The 22,643-nt window shown below is 39.9% G+C and overlaps 1 protein-coding gene across 4 annotated transcripts in view; it reads left to right on the forward strand.

The window, feature by feature from the left end:
* Positions 1-22,083, forward strand: part of HIPK1 (homeodomain interacting protein kinase 1) — a 27,079-nt gene extending 4,996 nt beyond the window's left edge. For 2 of the 4 annotated variants that reach the window (XM_062594828.1, XM_062594827.1), the window contains exons 3-16: positions 3,848-3,971; positions 6,268-6,387; positions 7,218-7,304; positions 8,020-8,204; positions 8,582-8,744; positions 9,440-9,662; positions 10,549-10,670; positions 12,264-12,398; positions 14,990-15,132; positions 15,332-15,514; positions 15,902-16,117; positions 16,383-16,621; positions 16,988-17,124; positions 17,445-22,083. In XM_062594828.1, coding sequence (XP_062450812.1) covers positions 3,848-3,971; positions 6,268-6,387; positions 7,218-7,304; positions 8,020-8,204; positions 8,582-8,744; positions 9,440-9,662; positions 10,549-10,670; positions 12,264-12,398; positions 14,990-15,132; positions 15,332-15,514; positions 15,902-16,117; positions 16,383-16,621; positions 16,988-17,124; positions 17,445-17,930 — 2,563 coding nt within the window. In that variant the 3' untranslated portion in view covers positions 17,931-22,083. Of the gene's footprint in view, positions 1-3,847; positions 3,972-6,267; positions 6,388-7,217; positions 7,305-8,019; positions 8,205-8,581; positions 8,745-9,439; positions 9,663-10,548; positions 10,671-12,263; positions 12,399-14,989; positions 15,133-15,331; positions 15,515-15,901; positions 16,118-16,382; positions 16,622-16,987; positions 17,125-17,255; positions 17,340-17,444 lie in introns of all 4 variants that reach the window. The other 2 variants (XR_009960711.1, XM_062594829.1) reach the window with 2 other exon arrangements.
* Positions 22,084-22,643: the final 560 nt, after the last annotated feature.

Consider the following 22,643-nt stretch of genomic DNA (forward strand, 5'->3'; position numbering starts at 1 on the left):
AGGACACTGTTACTGCTGTGACAGTGTAAGCAAAAGTGCCCATGAGGAATCCTTTAGCTCTGAAGCCTGGCATGGGCTAAAGGTAGACTGATTTTGGCAGTCACACTTCTGTGGGGTGACTAGTTTCTACTGCAGTGCTAAGATCTACTAGCAGTAATTTTTGACTTGGAATGTAGATTATATGCCTGCTGCATCAGGTGCGGAAGGGTATGGATGCTTTGGCTCTTCCTGGGGAGGATAAACAATAGAAGGAAGTAGACATCTTGCAGAAATGAAATTCCCCAGGAAGACTGATCTCCCTGCTGTTCAGAGACAGAGCTTTATTTGTGTCCTGTGTTGTATGTAAGTACAGCCGTCACATGAGCCTTACTCAGATCCCCATCTTCTGGTGTTTCCTGTGGGTCAGTTTAGAGGTGCCTAGTGGCTGAAGATACTGAGCTCAAGGACTGAACAATTCAGGCCATGAGAAGGTGGCATTAAGTATTGAGGGAACTTGCAGTGTGCTGTAAGATCTCTTTCTTGCTTCTACTTTGGGCTGTGTGCTCTATTTCTGTCTCAGTGATGTTGGCCTGGGAAGCAGCAGTGCATGCTGCCAAATCTAACTTTCTCTACTTCCTAATCCAGCTTCGAGCAGTGATCACGAATTATTCACTGCATTGCTAGTTGCTGTTGTACAAGCCTCATATTTCTATCCTCCTCCAAAAGGAGACGGGTTAGAGACCAGTACATAAACATAGTATACTTTGAAAGGTTGAAAGTAAGTTTCCGATTTTTTTCCACTACTGCTGTGAATCTGCTCTCCCCTGAGACTGCCTGGGCACACTTGCTAACCTTGGAAGTCAGAATTTGGCAGGCACATATGCAAAGAAAGAATGTTGTTGATTTCTATTTCAAAGAGCTTGAGATAGTGAAGATCACTTTAATCTTTGACAGCCCAGCTATGAAAGTGACCTCGGCCTGTTGTCTCATTTCAACTCCCACCTCATAAGGCCACTAATGATAGCAGTGTAAAATAGGAGATGAGAGAGATTCCAATTTACCAGCCCATTCTTGGAATCAGAATGAAATCAGGTGGTTTGTGAGAAGTTCATTTATTTAGTTTAAGTTCTAGGGAATACAATGCACAGAATTCAAATTACTATCATTTTGATATTGAGGTTTCAGAATACATGAGTCTGTACGAGTACGTAACGAGCTACAACATCCAGCCTTTGTTGACACTAATCTCTTTCCATTGGAATCAGTGGGACTTTTTCCATGCAGTTGTGAAGGATTAGTATGCTCTGCTTATTCCTCAAGCCACTTGCATTTTAACTTACATTTGCCAGTCTAAAGGGAGAAAAAATATGCATGTATGCAATATCATATGATGGATTTGGGCACTATCTGATTTGGAAATTCTTCAATAAGTAGGATAATCAAGAGGTTCAATGCAGTTCTTTGATGATAGATAATATATTAATGGCACATAAGATTCTGATAATCCTTTGTGAATATCTACATCATACTCACTCTGCTGGTGGAGACCCAAGTGTTGCAGAAATGGATTCCTCTTGTTCACACCCATTAGCTTATAGAAAGTTTGGCATATTCTGACATAGTTCTTTAAAATAGAAGAATAGAAATTCAAAAGAAGAACTGGAGAATAAAGTATTCAAAAATCAGATATTTATCATATTTACATAATCGTTTTATATTAAAACATATCTGAAGTTATTTCCAAGCTTTCTGGTGCTGGAATAGAATCATAGAATCATAGAATCAGTAAGGTTGGAAGGGACCTCTGCAGATCATCTAGTCCAACCTCCCTGCTCAGCAGGGTCACCTAGAGCATGTTAGACAGGGTTGCATCCAGGTGGGCCTTGAATATCTCCAGAGAAGGAGACTCCACAACCTCTCTGGGCAACCTGTTCCAGTGCACCATCACTCTCACAGTGAAGAAATTCCTCCTCACATTCAGGAGGAACTTCCTGTGCTTCAATTTCTGCCCATTGCCTCTTGTCCTGTCCCACAGGACTACTGAAAAGAGTTTGTCCTTGTCCCCTTGACACCCTCCCTTCAGGTACTGATAGACGTTGACCAGATCCCCCCTCAGTCTTCTCTTCCCCAGGCTGACAAGGCCCAGTTCTCGCAGCCTTTCCTCGTAGGGCAGGTGCACAGTCGAGAAAGTAGAAGCTGATCAATGGCAAATAAAACAGGTGGGTAAACAAGACCATGACAGTTAATGGAGAAAGTGTGAGAGTGACCTGGCTGAAGTTGTCTTTCAGTAATTGGGGTAAAAGATTGCCACGATTCTGTTCTTATGAGGCTTTGACATAGTAAAAAAACTACTTGCACAAAAGCTTAAAAATAACGAGTAGGTGTGACTATGTTGCTGTAGTCAGGTTGTTGAGATACCTTTCTTTTTGGTAGATCTTGCACATTCTCAGATGCAGTGACTATGGGCAACTGGGACAAGTACATTCTTTTTGGAGATTGGCTAATTGTAATTGTGCACAGTCACCTAAAACAAAAGCTGTATCTGGGTCACCACAGCAAAAAGGGTGATTAACTGGAGTAATTTCTTGCTATCTACAAACAGTTGGGAGGTGTGTTCAGATTGAACAGTAGATGACAGTGAGTATGGTCTGTTGACACCTGTACATTATGTAAGTCCTGTTTTCAGAATTCGGTAGAAAGATCAGAACTAGTTTCAGAACCTTTTCTAACAACAGAGGTGCATACAGTGTAACATGAGATATAGTATGCTAACCCTAGGGCATGCTGCCCAAGTCATGTCCAGAAAACAAGATAGCTTGGAATTTAGGACTCTTTTGTCTTCTTTTGTACAGGTGTTACTTATGCATGAAGAAAATCAAAGTTTTAATATCTGCTGTACTTTCCAAAGTAAACTCCCATACCAGCTCACGTGATTCTGGCTGTGCTTGAGTTTTGTGCTGTATGCAAATGTATGGGTAGACTTAGCCTGACAGAACTGCATCAGTTTGTTTCGGAGCTGTGGTGTATGAGGTAAAAAGTTGTACTAAAACATCCTTTTTTGTTATGAGTCAGTACCAGTCAGAAATTTCCCTGCAATTTCAAACTGTTGCAGAAGTAAATCCTTCCTGAAGTTTGAGTGTTTTTCTTTTCCCATCAGGCTCTGCTAAGAACTAGGCCAGACAGGTAGATTTTGCATTAGGTGTGGTTGAGTATACAGAAACCTGTAACACAACTTTGCAAAGCAGTCTCAATCTCCAGTTGTGTTCTCTTCATCTGTTTTAAACATGAAACTCTCCAAACAAACCCTGTATGAAAACCAGTTCATAGAAACTGAGCAGCTCTTTGAAGAGCTTCTTTTTTTCTGGCTTTGCAGATGCATTTCTTTTCCTCGTGAAAGCAGGCAGCTTTCTGTAGCTGGTTACCTGGGCTAATGAGGCCTTCTTCGGAGAGAAGTCTGAATGTTCCTGCCAGAGCTTTTCTTCCAAATTCTGTTAGGGTAGGTTGTATGCTGTCTCAGGGGAGCCTAGAGCCATAAATACTCTGTCCTGTGTAATTAAAGCAGCTAGTAAAGGAGTAATCTTATATCACAGTTGCATAAGGCCAGCTTGGACTCATTCCCACCTGGGAGTTGGAGGCTATCATGGCAATAAAGCAAAACCGGCCCATGCTGCTAGGTGGAAAAAAAGGTTGGGATCTCTTAGGACACTTGGGGAAACATCTTCTGCCTTAAAGGGAGTCGCTTAGTTTCACACAAATTTACTTGTGCTTGGAGGAAGGAAGGAAGAGCATTATCTAGAGTAATTGTAACAATGAACTACATGATTTCTGAGCCAAAGATTTCACTTTTTTTTTTTTCTTTTTTTAACAGAGCTCCTGAAATCATACTGGGTTTACCTTTCTGTGAAGCTATTGACATGTGGTCACTAGGCTGTGTGATAGCTGAGCTGTTTCTTGGCTGGCCTCTGTACCCAGGAGCATCTGAGTATGATCAGGTGAGAATGTATGCTGGATGTGGGGATATTCTGGTGAAACCACAGTGATCTGTGTACAGACCCTCTGAGTCCAAAGTGTCATACTTCAGATTTCATCTGATACAGATCGCTGTTGTCTATTACCTTAAGCTCGTTTTCAGTCTGTGATATTCCCATCACCTGCTTCTGTCATCGTACAGGAGAACACAGAATTCTATGTGTTTTTACTTGAGTTTACTGTACTCATACAATATATAGTGAATTTACATTAATCCCCCTGCCTCCCAACCTCAAAAAGCTGTTGAAATACCTTCCTGTCAAAACAGAAGTGAGGCATGTGTCCTGGCTTGAAAAGCCCTCTGTAATTTCACCACTAGGGCAGTTCTTGCACATAGACACAAAGCAGGCCTATCATTCCTGTCCTGTTAATAGCTACCAATGCCCTCATTTTTATGCAACTTCTGGGCCCCAAGCTGTCTCTGAAATACAGGAACAAGAGTCTGAAAAGGCATCTTTAATTATTTCTTGTCATGGATACTTAGCCTTATTACCTAGACTAATCAGTTGCCTATAAAAGGACGAAAAAATCTGCGTAAGGGGTTCTTCTGAGACTAACTTTTCCATTGTGGTTCTTGTGCCTTGTGACAATGCTTCATATACTTTTCTTCATGTGATGAAGTGACCTTTCTCAAATTATTTTTTTTTAAACTTCAGTTGCATCTTCCCAGCACTGTAAATTTCCAAAAGAAAAACACACTGGTACCTCAGTGAGTAGAATGAGTTAGAAAATAACCAAGGTACAGGATAGTGGTTTTCTTGCACAGTGAGTTTTGTGTAATTCTGAGAACCTTATCTGGGCATATGGGTGGGTGGGGAGGAGGCATTTTTTCCATTGCTTAATATACAGGATTTTTCAGTCCTTTGTGAGGCTGCAGGAGATGTGACTTCATGTGATTGATTTCAATATCTGAACTTCCCCTGAAAAGCAGGGATGGCTTGCTTGCTTATTTTCTGAGATTCTGCTGCAGCAAATGAAAGCCCAGGCAGAACCTTTGAAGAAACCTCCCCAGCAATGCAGTTCATGTGCTGGGATAGAATTTATGGTTATTTTGTTAAAACAGTCTTTGGCCATAAAGCATGAGTTATGTCTCAGAAAATCAGCAGAAGTCTTAATTGAACTGCTGTATTAATATGAAAAATACTAACCTGAAGACACTTCAGCTCCTTGGTGTCATAAATGAAAACAGAATCAACAAATACAAATGGATTACAAGCTGTATCAACCAACTTAGTGTCCTGCAATGTTCAGCTGCTTGAGAACAGTGGAAGAGTTTTGCAAACAAGAGATGAAATACATTAAAGGAACTATATATGGTATTTTGGACATAGCCGTGTTACCTTCACCCTTTTTCCAATCCTCATTTTTATAAGAGGATTATCACCTTTTTTTTCTTAAACTTTATTCTTTTAAATAGACTTTTTTTGGGGGGGGTCATAACAAAAGCAATGTCATATTTCTCTCTGTATATATTAAGAGGAAATGGTGTTGGCAATCCAGACAACTTTTGGCATATTTGAGAAAGCTTATTGTTGATTTTTTCATAACTTGCAATTTTCTTTCCTTTTAAGCACCCATTTTTACTTTTGCTGTTTTTCCTGCTGTTAACTCCTTACCAGTGTCTTACTGATTTACTTGCTGCTACTCAGCTGCATTTTCTATCATTCTTTTTTTTTGTTTGTTATTGTTACTTGTAAAATAAAGAATATAAAGACTTTTGAGGATGTAAGGGTCAGATTGTGCTAGAGATTTGGTCTTACTTTCTTAATTAATGAGAGCTCTGCCATAACATTTTTCTCAAATCACATGCCTAGACTGTATGTAGCCAGTCACAGTAGTGCTGCTTAGATACTTTTACCTTAAAGTATATAAACATATGTGGTAACTTCTGCAGTATTTTCTCTCAAAATACATGCTCTAAATTGCTGATGTGAGACACCACTGCTTTTACCCAGTGCTTTACTCATGTCTCTCTGCTTATAAACAGTCTGCTCACATACATTTAGCCCCCCAAAAATCCATAAAATAAGACAGATTCATGAAATACCTAAAATTTCTGCAGATGACAAGATAGAAAAGGTTAAGTGTCCTTAAAAATACTTAGAATAGTCCCTTTAATTTTGCAGTTTCAGTTATCTGGGCATTCTGTATTTACAGCCTATTTCCTGTTCACTGTGAACAAACCTGGCCAATAACTACTCCCTTACCTCTCGGTCCAGTATACTGAGAGCCTTTATACTTTTCTTTTTTTTTCCCTAGATTCGTTATATTTCACAAACTCAAGGCCTTCCGGCAGAGTATCTTCTCAGTGCAGGAACGAAAACAAGCAGGTTTTTTAACAGAGACCCAAATTTGGGATATCCACTGTGGAGGCTAAAGGTTTGTATGTTTTTTAACTCCTAACTCTGTTTTGTTCATTGAGGACTTGATATCAAGTCACACCTAGTTTTAGTGTACTCTGAAAAGTTTCCAATGAAAGATTGGCTTCTAAATGCTGTTCAAATATAGCTGATTTGTGTATTTTCCTTCAGAAACTGTACAGACCTCCTAACTTAACTTATCTAACAATAGCAGCTGTGAGTGATAGCACCAGCAAAGTGTGGGTATTAAAGTAATTGAGATAATGGTTGCATATTGTGGCCTGCTCAGTTTTGGTGAAGTATGTCATCTTGTTGTCATCTGACAATGAGAAGAGTAAAATAGAAAGTATTTCATGAAAGAGTTTGTTAGTTTAACAGAAATCTATTTGTATGCTGGCAGAAGACAGGAAAGAGTCAGACATGCATTTGTTTGTCTTTAATACAAACCTACAAAATGAAGGTAATTTTGCCTTTCTTCTTCTTTGTAAAATAAGACTTCAAAACATGTTTATAGTCTTTCCTCTTCCAAAATCAAAAATTCTTTAAATTTGACTCTTCAGATGTTCCCTAATGCCCTTCCAGGTCTTTTGGCACTGCTCAAGGAAGCCTTGAAGTGCTCCACTGATTTAGTTCTTAATTCAACTTCTATAATGTCTCAGCTTTTCTGTGAATGATCTTCTCAGTTTAGGAAATGAGAACCCATGGCTGTTTTGGTTTGGCCTGCTAGCAAATTACTTGTTTTAAAGCAAAGGAAAGATCACTTGGCTCAACTCTTATTGTTGCTTTTTCTTTATCCTTATTTCAATACAGGATATCTCAGTTTATATTAACAAATGTTTTATTTTGTAGACTCCAGAGGAGCATGAGTTGGAGACAGGAATAAAATCAAAAGAGGCTCGGAAATATATATTCAATTGTTTGGATGATATGGCGCAGGTATATGGAGAAAACTCTTTAACACACAGATAAATGTCATTTTAAGTACACACACGAAGATACCGGGGTCTCTAAAAAGGTGACCCCTGTGTCTGAGCAGTCCTCTTTCCCATGGTGTTAAGAAATGGTTCAAATTTGGCTCAGAACTCGTTGCATTAAAGACTATCAAAACGTTAATTATGAAGCTGTTAAAGATTTCTTTTCCTTTCTTAGGCCTTGATCTGGTAGATGCAACAAATGTGCTTAACCTGTACCATTAGAAGTAGTCTACTTCTGGTAGACTGTATCTGGATACGTTATAATACTCTGAGGCATTGAACCTTAAGTATGTTGGCCTCAGTTTTCCATTGCTGTTGTAGCTCTTATCATCATTTTACATCTGTGCAGATGTAGATTCTTACCATTCTGATTTGCTAGCCTTTTGTACCCCTCTGCACAGAAGTAAAGAGGGACGTGTCTGCCAGGCAGTGAAAAATGAAGCTTGGTTGATACCTATTGAATGCCCCAACTTCATATTGAGGTGAGAATTCTGTGTAGAAGCTTCCCTTCTTGTGTTAGACATGGGCAAGGGAAAAGTTATGTGAGCTATCATTATAGTACCTAAATTAAACTGACTAAGAGAGAAAATGAAGATTACTGTGTCATGTGAAATTATGCAACTGTTCAGCAGCAATGGATTTGGTATTTGCCTTACTGCTCTTATTTTGTTTTCAAGGTGAATATGTCTACAGACTTAGAAGGGACAGACATGTTGGCAGAGAAGGCTGACCGAAGGGAATATATTGATTTGTTGAAGAAAATGTTGACAATTGATGCAGATAAGAGAATTACTCCGCTGAAGACTTTGAACCATCCGTTTGTTACAATGACACATCTACTGGATTTCCCACACAGCAATCAGTAAGCTTCCTCAAGTTTCATGTTTTGCTTCAGGAAGATTTATTAGAAACACAGAATAGCGCATTTCTACCTTCTGCCAGTGTTGTTTTCTGCAGTTTCTGGCTAATACGAAAATTGCAAAAACCATATACAAGGAAACAACTGTTCATAAGATTCCTTATCATGTTTTACCAAACTGTGAGAGTCAGCAGGGTGCTTAACCAGGACTTACCTCACAGAAATATATACTTCTATTGCTAGTTCTAGGATGTTCTTTAGGAGTGGGAGGGAGCCCTAAAAGCATATGCCTAATTAGAAACTTGGCATGTCTCTGTTGAGGTATGTTGTATGTACTGTTAGTACATTTCTGATATTTCCTTTCTATCATTCTGTTTCAGTGTGAAATCCTGCTTTCAGAATATGGAGATCTGCAAACGAAGAGTTAATATGTATGATACAGTGAATCAGATTAAGAGCCCATTCACAACGCATGTTGCTCCTAATACAAGCACAAATCTGACAATGAGCTTTAACAACCAGCTCAATACAGTACACAATCAGGTAGTTATATCATCCTTTAGCTGTGTTATAATAATCTAAGAAATGAAGCAGTCCAATTTTGAGCCTTCAGGCCACAATCTGTTCAGCAGAATAACTCAAGTGAAATTAGTTATTTTACATTGAGGCTTACACAGCTGAACAAAATTTGGTTCTATAATAATTGTATATATACTATGTATATATAATTCCATATACTGACAGAATCATGTTGATACAACCTGATTGGCCAAGTATTATTGCTATATGAAAGATTTTGTGTTCAACTCTACAAATGTTGTGATGGCTTTTAAACTTTTCATTTAACACCTGTATTCCATGTAGTTAGTTCTCTTAGGAAATCGGAACAATTTGAGCTTATTACAGACTTCTACAGTTATCAAAATGTATTGCTGTCTCAGCTTATTTAAATTGCCCTCCAGAATTCGTAGTTTGTCGTGAAACTTAACTTTCCAGAACTAAGGCCAGGGCAGTCTCTTTTCTTCACTTAATCATATTAGCCTGTCACTTCAGTAGCATAAATAAAGTCGGTGCAGTTCACCAACTTGAGTTTTTTCTCTCAAGTTGTGTTTTGCTTTTTATCTGCAACTTTTTCCTGCGCTTGGTTCACCATATAATCCTGACAGTTTCTGTTGTTTGTTTTGTAACAAGTGTGAGTGTCATCTCTGAGTATAAATCTGTATATTTTTGTTTTCTAGGCCAGTGTGTTGGCTTCCAATTCTACTGCTGCTGCTACTCTCTCCCTGGCAAACTCTGATGTCTCGCTGCTAAACTATCAGTCTGCTCTGTATCCATCCTCTGCAGCACCAGTTGCAGGAGTGGCACAACAGAGTGTTTCCTTGCAACCTGGAACCACCCAGATCTGCACACAGACTGACCCATTTCAGCAAACATTCATTGTCTGTCCCCCTGCTTTTCAAAGTAAGTAGAAAAATCCTTTGGAACTGTAGTTTCAATTTGCTAAAAATGAGATGTGATTTTGGCTAAGTTGAGAACTACAACAGACCACTCTGTGTGTGTTATGTTGTACTCTTGCATCAGATGTGAGTGCAAAATCAGGTCAGACGTGTGCAGACAATTTGGTTCTCTTCCACGTCATGCTGGAACAGGTGACAGGTTCGTGTCTTGCTTGCTTAGGTTGCAGTGTCATCCAGTTGCTCAACCAGTTTTTCCCCCCAAACTTAACATGACAGCATTCCTCACAAAGCAATGAAGAGAGGAGCCTGACCTATATGAAAACAAGAAAGTTTGTGCTATATTTTGAAAGTCAAGAGTGAATATCGGCTTTTTGAGTCTCAAATTCACAAGCAGGGATGCAATCATGTAGTTTGTTAGCAAGTAATAAACAATTGAACAGTTGCAAATTGCAAATAATAAAGGTAGCACAAGCATAGCTGTATTAATCTAGGAAAGTTCAGTTATTTACATATGTACCTGGATTGTGTTAGTATGGAGAGTTATATGTGAAACATGAACTGATAGTGTAGTTTGTACTTAGCCTCAAGCAATATAGTATTAGGTGTTTGAGTGTGGATGGCTTGTATCTGAAAACAAGACTGCAGATCTGAACACAGCCAAGATTTTGAGAATAGTTGTATATCATTGCACTTCATCACTTCAGGACTGCAGATATATTTACTCCAGCTGGTGTTTTGTTGGTGGGCTTTTGTTAAAGGGAACAGCTTTTCTTTTTCTTCATCTGACTTTGTCTTCCATCCTTCCTGATTACCTGGTAGGAATTTTATTTTGGGAGAGGGAAGAAGAATAATAAAGCAGCTTAACTGTGATTTGTTGTTGACCCTAACAGCTGGACTTCAGGCAACTACAAAGCATTCTGGATTCCCAGTACGGATGGAGAATGCTGTCCCAATTGTACCACAAGCACCTGCAGCACAGCCACTGCAGATCCAGTCTGGAGTTCTTACACAGGTAAATAAATAAATAAATAATAAAAAGAAACAATGAGCAAACAAACAAAAAACCCCACAGGGTTAACTGCAATCCATACCACCATCTGGGAGAACCTGACTGCTCCTCTGGTGCTGGGGAGGAGTGCAGAGCGGTTCTCAGAACACTCTCAAAGGTTAAATGCAGATCAGGTCTAAGTCAGTGTTTTCCTTGTTTTTCTTTTCTTTTTTTTTTTTTTTTTTTGGGGGGATATTGAAAGTCTAAGCTGTTTGATATTATGTGCCTTCCTTGTTTAGGGGTTTGATTTAATAAAGTGAATAAATATATAGTTTCTAGCTGTTAAAATCGGGCTGTGTTTTTGCACAGGTGTATGTTGCCTTATAGATAGCAGTATACATTTTTGCCTACCCTTTAAAAATAATAGAGCAAATTTTGCAAGAAATTAAATCAGTTCTGTGAGATCTCAGTAAACAGATGTGGCAATACAGATTATTCATGTTGTAATCTCATCTTTAAATCAGTAAAATTATTTTTGCACCTTTCTTGATTATTTGCATTGTTAGTGTGAATAAATGGGTAGCAACACCATACTTATTTCTCTGCTGTTTGCAGTGTAAACAGCATGCAATAGCAAAAGTCTTAAGCCATGCTAAAGATTGGTATTCTAAACATTTTTATTGTGCCATAAACAAAAACTACTTTTATTTCCAAAAAAAATATTGTTTTAATATATAGTGAGTGCCCCATGATTAGCAAGTTTTATATAGTGAAAAATTGTAATTGCCTTTATAATTAAGCACACATTTATTTGCAAAGCCTTAATTTCTACTGGCATTAACGTACTTTATTAATTTGACTATCCAGGAAGTATATTGTACTTACTGACCTGCTTGTAGAGGAGTAATTGTAGTTTGTTTAGTCCAAATAATTTTGGTGGCATTTGGTGATCTGTTTTGTTTAGGATAATTGTACAGGTAATGTTATCCAAAAAGCAGAATACACTTGAAGGAGGCCCACCAGAACCAAACCCTGTTTTTCCTGAAAGTGCAAAGTGTACACTAAGAATCTAGTTTTTAATAAGATATTTGATGGATTAATGTGTTTTAGTAGTTTCATCACATACAACCTTGCTCTTTAATGATACAAAAGACCTATGGTGCCTTTTGTTAAATCCCTTAGTTTATCTCTTTCCAAGAGTACAGTACATGAATTCGAGGTAGAGTATTAAATGCTATGTTTTGCTAGGGGTGAAGGTTGTGTAACGGCTTTGGGCAGCGTATATAAGAGACAGTCTAATTTCCTCTCTGGAATCTATTTTGACTAAAGTACCATAATACCTGAACACTAGCTTGTTTTTATTTTTTGACTGTGCCATTGGAAAGACTGTGTCCCCGAATTTCCTGTTCCCTGTGTTCCCCTCGGGGGTATGTGATTGCTTAAATGAACATGCCCAGAGAGTCAGAGTGGTGGTTTTATTGTATCCATTACAATTCTGGAATCTACTCAAGCACGATAAAATGCCAGTGTGTGGTGAAACCTTTTCTGGCCCTATTGCTGAACCCACTTACCTGCCTCGGTACGTTTGTTTCACTCACTGCCTGATCTACATTTCAGGGAAGCTGTACACCACTAATGGTAGCAACTCTTCATCCTCAAGTAGCCACCATCACGCCGCAGTATGCGGTACCCTTTACTCTGAACTGCGCAGCCGGCCGGCCAGCGCTAGTAGAACAGACGGCTGCAGTACTGGTAATTGCCTCCCTTGATTGTGTTCACTAACTGAGTTTTTGTTTTAACTTAGACTTGCAGAGGGCATGGAAGCATGTGCCATCTTGTGGCTGTGTTCTTGCTACATCTTAATGTCTTGTTGTTTTCCTTCCCAACATTGCTGAAGCACTGTCTGACTCTGATGTTTAGTGTGGCTCTGTAAAGAATCCAGATCCATTGACTGTTAGTTTTTACTAGCCTAGTATTATAAAGCTCTTCTAAGCTAGGCCATAGAAGAGTTATAATTGTTCTTGTTCTTTGCTTACTACCCTATCTTTGCCTTTTAATTATTGAATACAAAGGAATCGGCCTCTAGCTCGACTCTGCTACAGGTACCTGGATGGCCAGAATTTGAACTACTTGGCAAGTTAGCTACATATTTTGTTTTAAACACTTGTAAAGCTTCTTTGCATGTAGAAATGTTTCAGGTCATTAAGCACAAGCTAAATCTCTAATGATAGCAAATTCTTTAGTTTATTGCTTTTAGCAGTCAATTTCTCTTAACTCTGTTGAACATTGACAATAATTTTCTGGCCTTTTGTTATTTATAGCCAATCACAGGTAGCTTGCTTCATCCAGATAAAGATACTGTTCTTCACAGATACTTTCAGTTCTTACTGTATTTCTTGGTTGAAATTAAAGGTGAGCTCTAGTTTCTAAAATGGCAATAGCTAGTTATCATTTGAACAATTAAAAGGATGCGGGATGGGAATCAACACATTTTTTGAAAATGTACGTTTTCAAAATTGTCCTCTTTTGTATTCATCTGGTGCCTGCCTCAGATCAACTTGGCAAGTACCACAAAGAAGTCATTGTAAAACTCCAGAATCAGATCAGTGAAGCTTACGAAAACATTGCAGTGCACTTAAGTACTGGTATCCTCACATGTCTTTCAAAGTACATTCCATTTCTTATGTGAACCATTTTGTTTCTTGTGGCTTTAAACTGGTAGTTTGAGTGTCATTTCCTTCCAAGATGGAAACCTCTCTGAAGTGGAATTTGCTCAAGCCCTATCCGTATGAGGATGAGATTAAAACCCACTCATTTGAGTTCTTCTAAACCAAGTTAACCTCTCCCTGTTTCTGAGGATGGGAAGGCAGGAGAATAGGTTCTACTGGGTCACAACTGCAAGCTAAAAAGACCCAAGGGCATATCTCCTTTTCTCCTCCTGATTTTTGATTGCTGAAAGGCTGCAGTTTAGGCTCTGAAAACAGCAAGGGTGACTGTAGCAGAGCTTGGGACACAAGTGAGTTATTAGTGATGTTTGCAAAAGTGTATTTGGGCTTTTGATTCAACAGGCAAATTAAATCTGTTCTCCTGCGCATGTGCAGCAGGTCTGACATTCAGCTCCCCTGTGTAGCAGTGGGAGATCAGAGTAAGCTCTCTCTAAATGATGTGCCTATATTCTGAGTTTATGTAACAACATTTTGTTCTATGGAGAACTTATATTTCTGTTTGGATTCTGGGGGCCTTTGGCGTGAATTTGCTCACCTTTAGTGCTTCCGAAACTTCTCCCGTGCTGCTTCCCCTGAGTTTGCATTAGCCATTTGCTAAGCTTTGCATATTTTTGTCCTTCCTCTGTCAAAACAGTTCGTCGCTTGGAAGGCCCGGTTTCTGCCTCTCGTTGGGAATTTAGATCTTGCTGTATTAAACTCTCTGCTTTGTCTTGTGCAGGTGTTGGCTTTTGGAAAGACGCATGGTGTGACTTTTAACATATTTCTCTTATTTATTTATTTATTGTTATTCTGCTTATGTTGGCAGAGGTTTTAGCAGTTCTCTGCTTTGAAGGCCTCTTTTTTGGAACCAATATTTGTAATAAGTGGATCTGTTACTTGCAGAAATATTTTAAGATGGTGGGTGTTTATGGTTTTGCAATCTAAACTGCAAGAAAGAGAGCCATATGTGTTCAAAATCATAAAAATATTGTACTGCAGAACTTCAGTTTTTTGTAGAAAATGTTGCATTTCATCAATTTGAAGAGGAAAGTTAATAATTAATTGAAAATAGTTTTGTGTGTCTCCTGTACAACCAAACATGTCTCTCAATACACCTTTCCTTAACATACTGATTACGTTTTCTCCTTCAGTGATTTAATTGAGGTAGAGCGAATTTCTGTAGTAATATCACTGCCTCAGCTATCTCGATGTGAGCCCTGTAAACCAGAAAAGCAGAAAGGACTAAATTGGCCTCATATTTTGGAATGCTTCAGCAAAGCAGTGTGCATAAAGTTACGTGAAAAACATTCCCAAATGCTCTGTTATGTGTGGCATATAGACTGGTCTTTTCTCCCCTTTTGCAGACAATTCTTTCTGCAGTACAGTATTAATACCCCCCTCTTCCCCAAGTGACATCTATGACACAAAAAGTTAGCAAAGTGTTTGGGGAAGCTTGTTTCTTTGGTTTTCGTGTTCTCTTGATGGGCTGAGGCCATTTGAGGAAGTGCAATGATACGTCTTTATCTCTGCAAGTTAACAATCTACATGCGTGAATTTATTGCTTGGAACAAGTCTCTTTCTCCTTGTCTGTATGAACTGAAATCTAGTGAATCTGTTTATCTGTTTGCTGTTTTGCAGCAGGCCTGGCCTGGGGGAACCCAGCAGATACTGCTTCCTTCTACTTGGCAGCAGCTCCCAGGGGTTGCTCTGCACAACTCCGTTCAGCCAACAGCTGTGATTCCAGAGACGATCGGCAGCAGCCAGCAGTTAGCTGACTGGAGGTAGGGATTATACAGGGGTGGATTCTGTGCCCAATGGAAGTGTGAGCTATTGGAGTATTATTTGTGGTGCACAGAATTTCTCTGTCCCCTTCAGAACCATGCAGCAGCTTAATGTGGCTGGGTGCAGCTTGCAGTGCCTGCAGTGTAGTCATGGGGTCTGGGTCTTTTTTTTTTTTTTTTTTTTTCCTTCTTGCCCCAGGAATGCACATTCCCACGGAAATCAGTACAGTGCTCTCATGCAACAGCCATCGCTGCTGACCAACCATGTGACTTTAGCTACAACACAGCCCCTGAATGTTGGAGTTGCTCATGTTGTGAGGCAGCAGCAAAGCAGCAATGTTCCAGCAAAGAAGAACAAACAGCCAGCACCAAACTCAGCCAAGTAAGTGAGCTGAGTCAGGAGAGTGACTGACCACGTGCTTTAGTGGTCATACAGAGGTTTTACATGTTCAGGACATGTACTGCTATGGCACCAACAAGTTACAGAACTGAAGTCTGACTAACAGAGGGTGGCAGGTTCCTGGCAGTGCCAGATGAATCGATTGTGTTCAGAGCGTCGCTGACTGTATGGGTCCCTTCTGGGATGTGTACCATGGCTCTCGACTGTATGAGTTTAGTTCCATGAAGGAATCTGCACAGATGCTCTGCTTGTGTTTCAAGATGTTTCTTTTTGTCTATGTGCTCTGGAGCCTGACTGTTCTTAATGCTTCTGATGCTGTGTGTCCCAGACTACTGACTTGTAGCTGAATACTTCCTTGGTTTTCTTCAGGCCCAGCTCAACTCTAGAGACTACGCCCTCCCAAGTTTACTCACTCATTGGGAGTAGTCCTCTGCGCTCCACCTCCTCCTCCTCCAATGTGCTCGTCCCAGTGCAGGAGCAGCACCAGCCCATTGTTATCCCAGACACTCCAAGCCCCCCTGTCAGTGTCATCACCATTCGCAGCGACACTGATGAGGAAGAGGACAGCAAGTACAAACCTACCAGGTAGGAAGTTAATTTAGGAAGCCTGTAATGGTTTGTCCTGAGCTCGGCCCAGGCATCAGGAAGGTTGGAGAGCACTATATTCAGAGCCCTGGCTAGGCTAAGAAACACTGTGTAAGACAGGGAATTCTATACCCTGTCCACTGTGGTGTTTGTTTTTCTATTAACTAGAATCTCATCCATCAAGTAGGAGGGTGTGAGATCCCAGAGGGAGATCTCCATATGTCTTGTGGGAAAAGCTAGAATATTTCTATTTTTTTTCCTACAGTTTGGGCATGAAGCAGAGATCCAATGTCATCAGCTACGTTACTGTTAATGACTCCCCTGATTCCGACTCCTCCCTGAACAGCCCCTATGCCACAGACCCACTTTCCTCTCTCAGGAGTACGAGTGGTGTCCTGGAGCTGCCTAGCAGAGGAGCAGCTGATAGCTCCAGCTCTCGGACTATCATTGTGCCACCGTTGAAAACACAGCTTAATGACTGCATTGTAGCTACCCAGGCTTCAGGTAGGTTGTACTCTCACAGGTTGCTCTGCTCAATTATCTTTGTCATGGCTCAAATACTGTCTTATCCCCAACAGTTTTGTACTGTCTGCATTAGGTCTTCAGCAGCTTCAGGTTTCACAGCTGCTGTTCTGAGATCATGAACCTTGGTCTGTTTTCAAGTTCACTCATACATTTGCCTTTCATGTATGTGTTAGGCTGTATTTACAAAGATCTGTAAAAATCCCCAATGATTTCTTATTTAATGTAATTTTAAATTGTAGTCAAAGAAACAGGTCTGTCCTGTGTGTCCTTCAGTTACCTAAGCTGGTTATCACAGTGCATGGGGTGTGAGAGGGAAGAACGGACTAATCTGTTGAAATCTTTCAGGCATCCTGAGCAGCACCAGTAAGAGCAAGCCAGTGGCCTCTGTGAGCGGGCAGTCATCAGGATGCTGTATAACACCTACTGGGTACCGCTCACATCGCGTGGTGACGAATGGTGTGCAGCCCCTCAATCTTAGCCAGGTAAGCATTGTGTTCAGGACCTGCCTGCATTGCACAGGACCTGCCTCTGCACTGTGGAATCCCAGGTGTAGCCTATCGTGGAGGGAGAGTAATCAGTGGAACTACAGTAATCCTTCTTGAATTTACTTGAGGGTATCACAGAGCTGCAGGTGTCTTGACTTCATGGAAGGGAGGATCTGACAGAAGTGCCAATCAGTCCTGCAACTAGAACACAGGTGTTGATCGGGAGGCTCTGGCTGAACCTTTCCTCACTCACCTCCTCTCCACTGCGCTTTATACTTAGGATACCTACTAACTTCATTTACTTCTTCACCTTACAGAACCAGCAAACAACAGTGCTGGCCTCACAGGAGAGGGGTGGAAATGCAGTCCCACGTAGGCAGCAAGCTTATGTGGCACCACTCACATCAACTATTTCTCAGGCTCCCTACACGTTTCAGCACAGCAGCCCAGTGCATCCCCACCTGGCAGCAGCAACAGCAAATGCGCATCTATCCAGCCAGCCACATATGTACACTTATGCTCCAACTACTGCTGCAACACTAGGCTCCACCACATCCATCGCCCATCTCTTCTCCCCTCAGGGCTCTTCACGACATACCACGTACGCTGCCCATCCTAGCACACTTGTCCACCAGGTCCCTGTGAGTGTTGGTCCAAGTCTGCTGACATCTGCAAATGTTCCACCTGCCCAATACCAACACCAGTTTGCTCCCCAGTCCTATATTGGTGCTTCCAGAGGATCTGCTATTTACACTGGATATCCACTGAGCCCTACAAAGGTCAACCAGTATTCGTACTTGTAGATCATGGTAGAGCACTGTCCTGCAATAGACCGGAGAGATTGGAGAAGGATTTCAGGTGAACCTTTACCTGGTGATGACTGCCTAATTTTTGTTTATCCCTGATCTGGTTGTATGTTGTTCAGAAATGTCTCTGGTGAGCAGTCACTAACTGAGCAGCATGCTTTGTTACTAGTATGAGGGTCACTAATTAAGTTTTTAAGATTTTACTTACTTTTTATAGATGCTTTTTAAAAGCTCATATTTCCATTTATTTAAAATTATTCTGTTAAGTGAATCAAAAGGGGAAAGAAAATCAGTGTCTTGAAAGATCCTGATAATTTTTTTTTTTTTTTTCAAAAAATAGCTTAATTTAAACAAAGACTAGCAGGTTATATTTTAGCAGCTTGCACAAATCCATATTGCCACTAAAAGTATAATGCATATTTATCTCAGAACATTGCTAGGGCAGTTTTAAAATCAAGTTTAATATTTTAACATGTTTTCTATTTCACTTTCTCTCTAAAAAATTGCTGGTTCTGCAAAAGCCATTACATCTCTTTATTATGTTACTGTCAAGGTTTTTGTTTACTTCTCTGCTTTGTTTAAGGACTGGTAGAGGCAGCTGCCTTGTGCTAGTAATGGATATTCAGGAGTCCCTGTAAACCCTAAAATCTGTTCTGTTTTCTTGAAAATTCTGTGTCTCCACACCACAGCTGAATTCTTATCATTGCAGAATTCTTTTAAGTTTTTCAAAATATACTCAAAATCTGACTGTGTAACAGAACTCGACAGCTTTGTCGGAATGCTGTAGTCTTCAGTTGAGAATGAATAGCTGTGCTGCACTGAAATTTGGTTTCTGCAGCATATTAGATGCTGGCCCTAAAATGGAGCTGGATTCCTTCACAAAAGCACAGGGCTTTTCTTTGTTCTTTTTTTCCTTACTGTTTTTTTCCTGACATGATTAATTTAGGAGGGAGTTGAACAATTGAAATACAATGAAACATCACTGTATTGTTGTGTACAGCTTTTTATACTCCTGTGAGCGTATCCTCCTGGATATGTCAGCAGCTACTTTAAAGCGCTCTTATTAAGACTTGTATACAGTACATGCATGTAGGAATTGCAAAAAAAAAAAAAAAACAAAAAACAAAAAAAAACAGATTTTAAAGTTTATTACTGAATTTAAAACTATTTTAGAAGTTTTGTATTGGTGGTGTTTTAATATTTTACATAAAATGAAATATGTACATATTGATTAGAAAACTATAACAAGCAAAACTTCCTGCTAACCCCGAATGTTCTGTCTTTGTAATCAAAATGTGTAGTGATTATACTTGAACTCTGTACTTAGTGTTTGTCTAATTCTTAAACGTTCCTGGGGATGGAATTGATGTATTCTTTGTATTTAAACCAAAATGAATTGATACATGTTGGAATGTATGTGATAAAATGCAATGGTTAGAGCTCATCACTGTAGCACTGAGAGAGGAGTAGAGCTTCATGAGAGAAAAGGATACCTTCTGATTTGTTTTGCACAGGTATGTGTGATGAAAAGTTGTTTGATGTGTCCCCTTATTGTAGTGCCTTAAATGATGATGTAGTGTGAATAGAGTTTACAGTGAGCTTGCCTTATGAGGGACCAGCAAGCCCCCGTCGAATTGAAGCAATTCACTAAGCTTATCACAGCAAGAAGAGCAGTATGTTGCATAGGTGCATTGTTCTCAGTTTTAATGCTATCATAAAAAGCTACATTTTTGTTTGGAGTGAAGCGATGTTTCCTTAAAGCTTTTCATTGAAAAGGCACGTGTACTGTTAGATGTCTGTCAGTGCATTTCGAATAGGGTAGTGCTGGGAATGCATTGGAATGTTTAGTCTAATATTGCAGAAGTGATTAAATATGTGCAATCACTTTTTATTAGATTAGTATGGTGTTACTTTCCCCCACGTTAATAGCAGACATTTCTTGTAAAATATTGCTAGCTCGGTGATAGAATATTTATACCAAAGAGAGCCTGCTGTAAAGCACATAATACCATTAAAAAGTTTTTATAATGCTACTGCTAATGTGGAGTTGTTGGAAAGATTTGTCAGCTGTAGCACTAGTTAGTGTTCAGAGGAAATACTCAGTTTGGATAATCAGTGCAGTTTTTAAACTAAACTTTGTTTTTTTGGTTCCCCTGTACTAAGAATTATTTCTCCACCTCAGTATGTAGAGAAGTATCTTGTCCAAAAGGATAATAAACTGGTTTGAGCAGTAGTATTACTGCAGCAATAAGAGGTTTTGGTAACCTTGAATCCCAGTTTATATTCCGTCCAAGTGGAAAACAGGCTAGGTGTCTGACTGGTATCTGACAAGAAGTGCAAAATCCTTTTCTGAAATTCCACATTATTGATAGGAGAAAGTTTGGCCTGAACCTGAAATTGAGGAACTGTTAAAGGTTTGGCATCTCTTTCATTAGAGGGAGCAAGGACTTTGGAACTGGACGGTAGCATTAGCGACATGTTGTTCAGTGTACTTTTATTCAGAGCACTTCTGTAAATGTGAGGATAACCAAGCAATCTTGATATTTCACATCATTGGTGTAAATGATGCTATTTGTTGCTGAAAGCACTTTCTTACTTTTTTTTCCATATTACATTGCCTGCGTTCAGTACTTTGCCTTGAGATACCTTTTGGGTACAGAGTTGTGCCTTTCCATCAAAAGGCAAAAAAGCTCCAATTCCTGGGTTTCAGGAAAATAAAGACCTCTAGCAAAATGTGCTAGTAAGTTGGAGAAAAACTCCCCTCTCCCACCCCTGCAAAGCAGAGTGAGACTAAAATGGCCATCTATCTTTAGAGTCCCTATTACGTAATTAACTCCAACCAAATATGTTCACAAAGCCTGATATTGTGTCTTCTACTGTTCAAATTTCCAAAACTTTTGAAACAAGGGGACAGGGTGGAAACTACGTAAATAAGTTGAAACATACCCCATTTGAAACAAGTCTTTGGTTACCCTGAAATTCCTCTGTGATACACAGCATAAAATAAACAAAAAAAACCTATCCTAGCGGGGCCAGGTCTTCATATCAGTGCTGGCTCCACTAGTGTGGCTGATTGAAGTCTGGCCCCTGTGTGTTTTGCCCAATTTAATATATTCTGGTCTGCTCTAAGGAGATACATCCCTTCTTCCCATGCATATCCAAGTTCTTTCAAAACAGGTTAAAGAATCGAGTGTCCTCACTGTCAGAGCTCTTACACAGATTTTGTTAGGCAACATGCTATCTCTGGATAGAAATTGAAGTCCTCTTTAACTCCTCTCTCTTCTTCTTTTCTTTCCTTTTTTTTAATTTTTATTTTATTTTAAGTTGCCCACCATAGATGAGGTTTAGGGTTCACTTCTTGAATTTTTATAACCATGGTCCCATCTAGACTCATTTGTGTGATTCACAAACTTTTAAATTGGAGTTGTTCCTGCTACCTGACCTGCGTTCACAGCTGTGATGGCCCCTGCAGAGGCAACTTCCTGACGCTTTCCTGCTTAGCACCTAGTTGATGGGATGCAGTAATTTACCTCTGACTCAGCAATCTCTTTTAGTAGGTGAAACTAAATTGCTTCTAAATGACAGGATTGGCACAGCCCTGCTTTCTTTTTTATTTAAACTTCTGAATGGTGCCGCATGTCCACATGGTTGTTTGTTGCTAAACTTTATATAATGTGTGATTTCAGATTCGGCTTGAAATATATCTATCTCACTACATGTAGCAGTACATTATATGTAATGTTAGTATTTCTGCTTGAATCCTTGATATTGCAATGGAATTCCTACTTTATTAAATGTATTTGATATGCTAGTTACTGTGTAAAATTTAACTTTCTTTTATGGTTGTGCTTTTCCTTTTTACAAGCCGCTAGATACAGGTAGTTTCTGACAATTACTGATCTATGTTTGTATTGCTGATGTACTTAGGGGTTATGTAAAAATCATTTTAACAAAAGAAATAGATATTTAAAAATTTAATACTAACTATATGGGAAAAGGGTCCATTGTGAAAACATAGTTTATCTTTGGATTCAATGTTTGTCTTTGGTTTTACAAAGTAGCTTGTATTTTAAGTATTTTCTACATAATATGGTAAAAATGTAGAACAATTGCAATGCATCAATAAAAAGGGTTAATTTTCTGTACTCTATTCACTTAGTCACTTGATCTGTAAAGGGGGACTGAAAAAGGGTTATCTGCAATGAAATACGAGCACAAACTGTTAGTCATTTTCTGCTCGCAGCATGTGTAGCAGGATGTCCACTGCGGCTGTGCCACACGGATCCTTAGCAAACTCCTTCGAGAGGTGTAGCCGGGAGTGTGCAGCAGCCCCGGGCGGCAGCCCCAGGGATAAGGCCCATCTTGAGATAAGAAAACGCTCTTTTTCTTTTTTCTTTCTTAAAAAAAAAAAAAAAAAAAAAAAAAATCACCGTTGTTTATGTTCGTAAACTGGTTACCGCTGAGGGTGTCTGCACTGGCTGCTCAGCCTCCTGCCCGGGTCTGAATCCCACTTGCGTGGGCTGTGCTGGAAATCATCTCCCTTCTCGTCTTGCTGGACACTTTGTCGGGCTCGGGGCGGAAGCGCGGACGGGGAGTCGCTGCCTTCCCCAGCGCCCGCTCCCAGCCAGCGGCTCCCCGGGGAGCGCGGCGCGCCCGGACCCGTCCGCCGGAGCGAGGGACGCTGCCGTCCCTGCGTGCCGGGAAGGGGCC

This window comes from Rhea pennata, chromosome 25, assembly GCF_028389875.1.
Source record: "Rhea pennata isolate bPtePen1 chromosome 25, bPtePen1.pri, whole genome shotgun sequence".
Taxonomy (NCBI): Eukaryota; Metazoa; Chordata; class Aves; order Rheiformes; family Rheidae; genus Rhea; species Rhea pennata.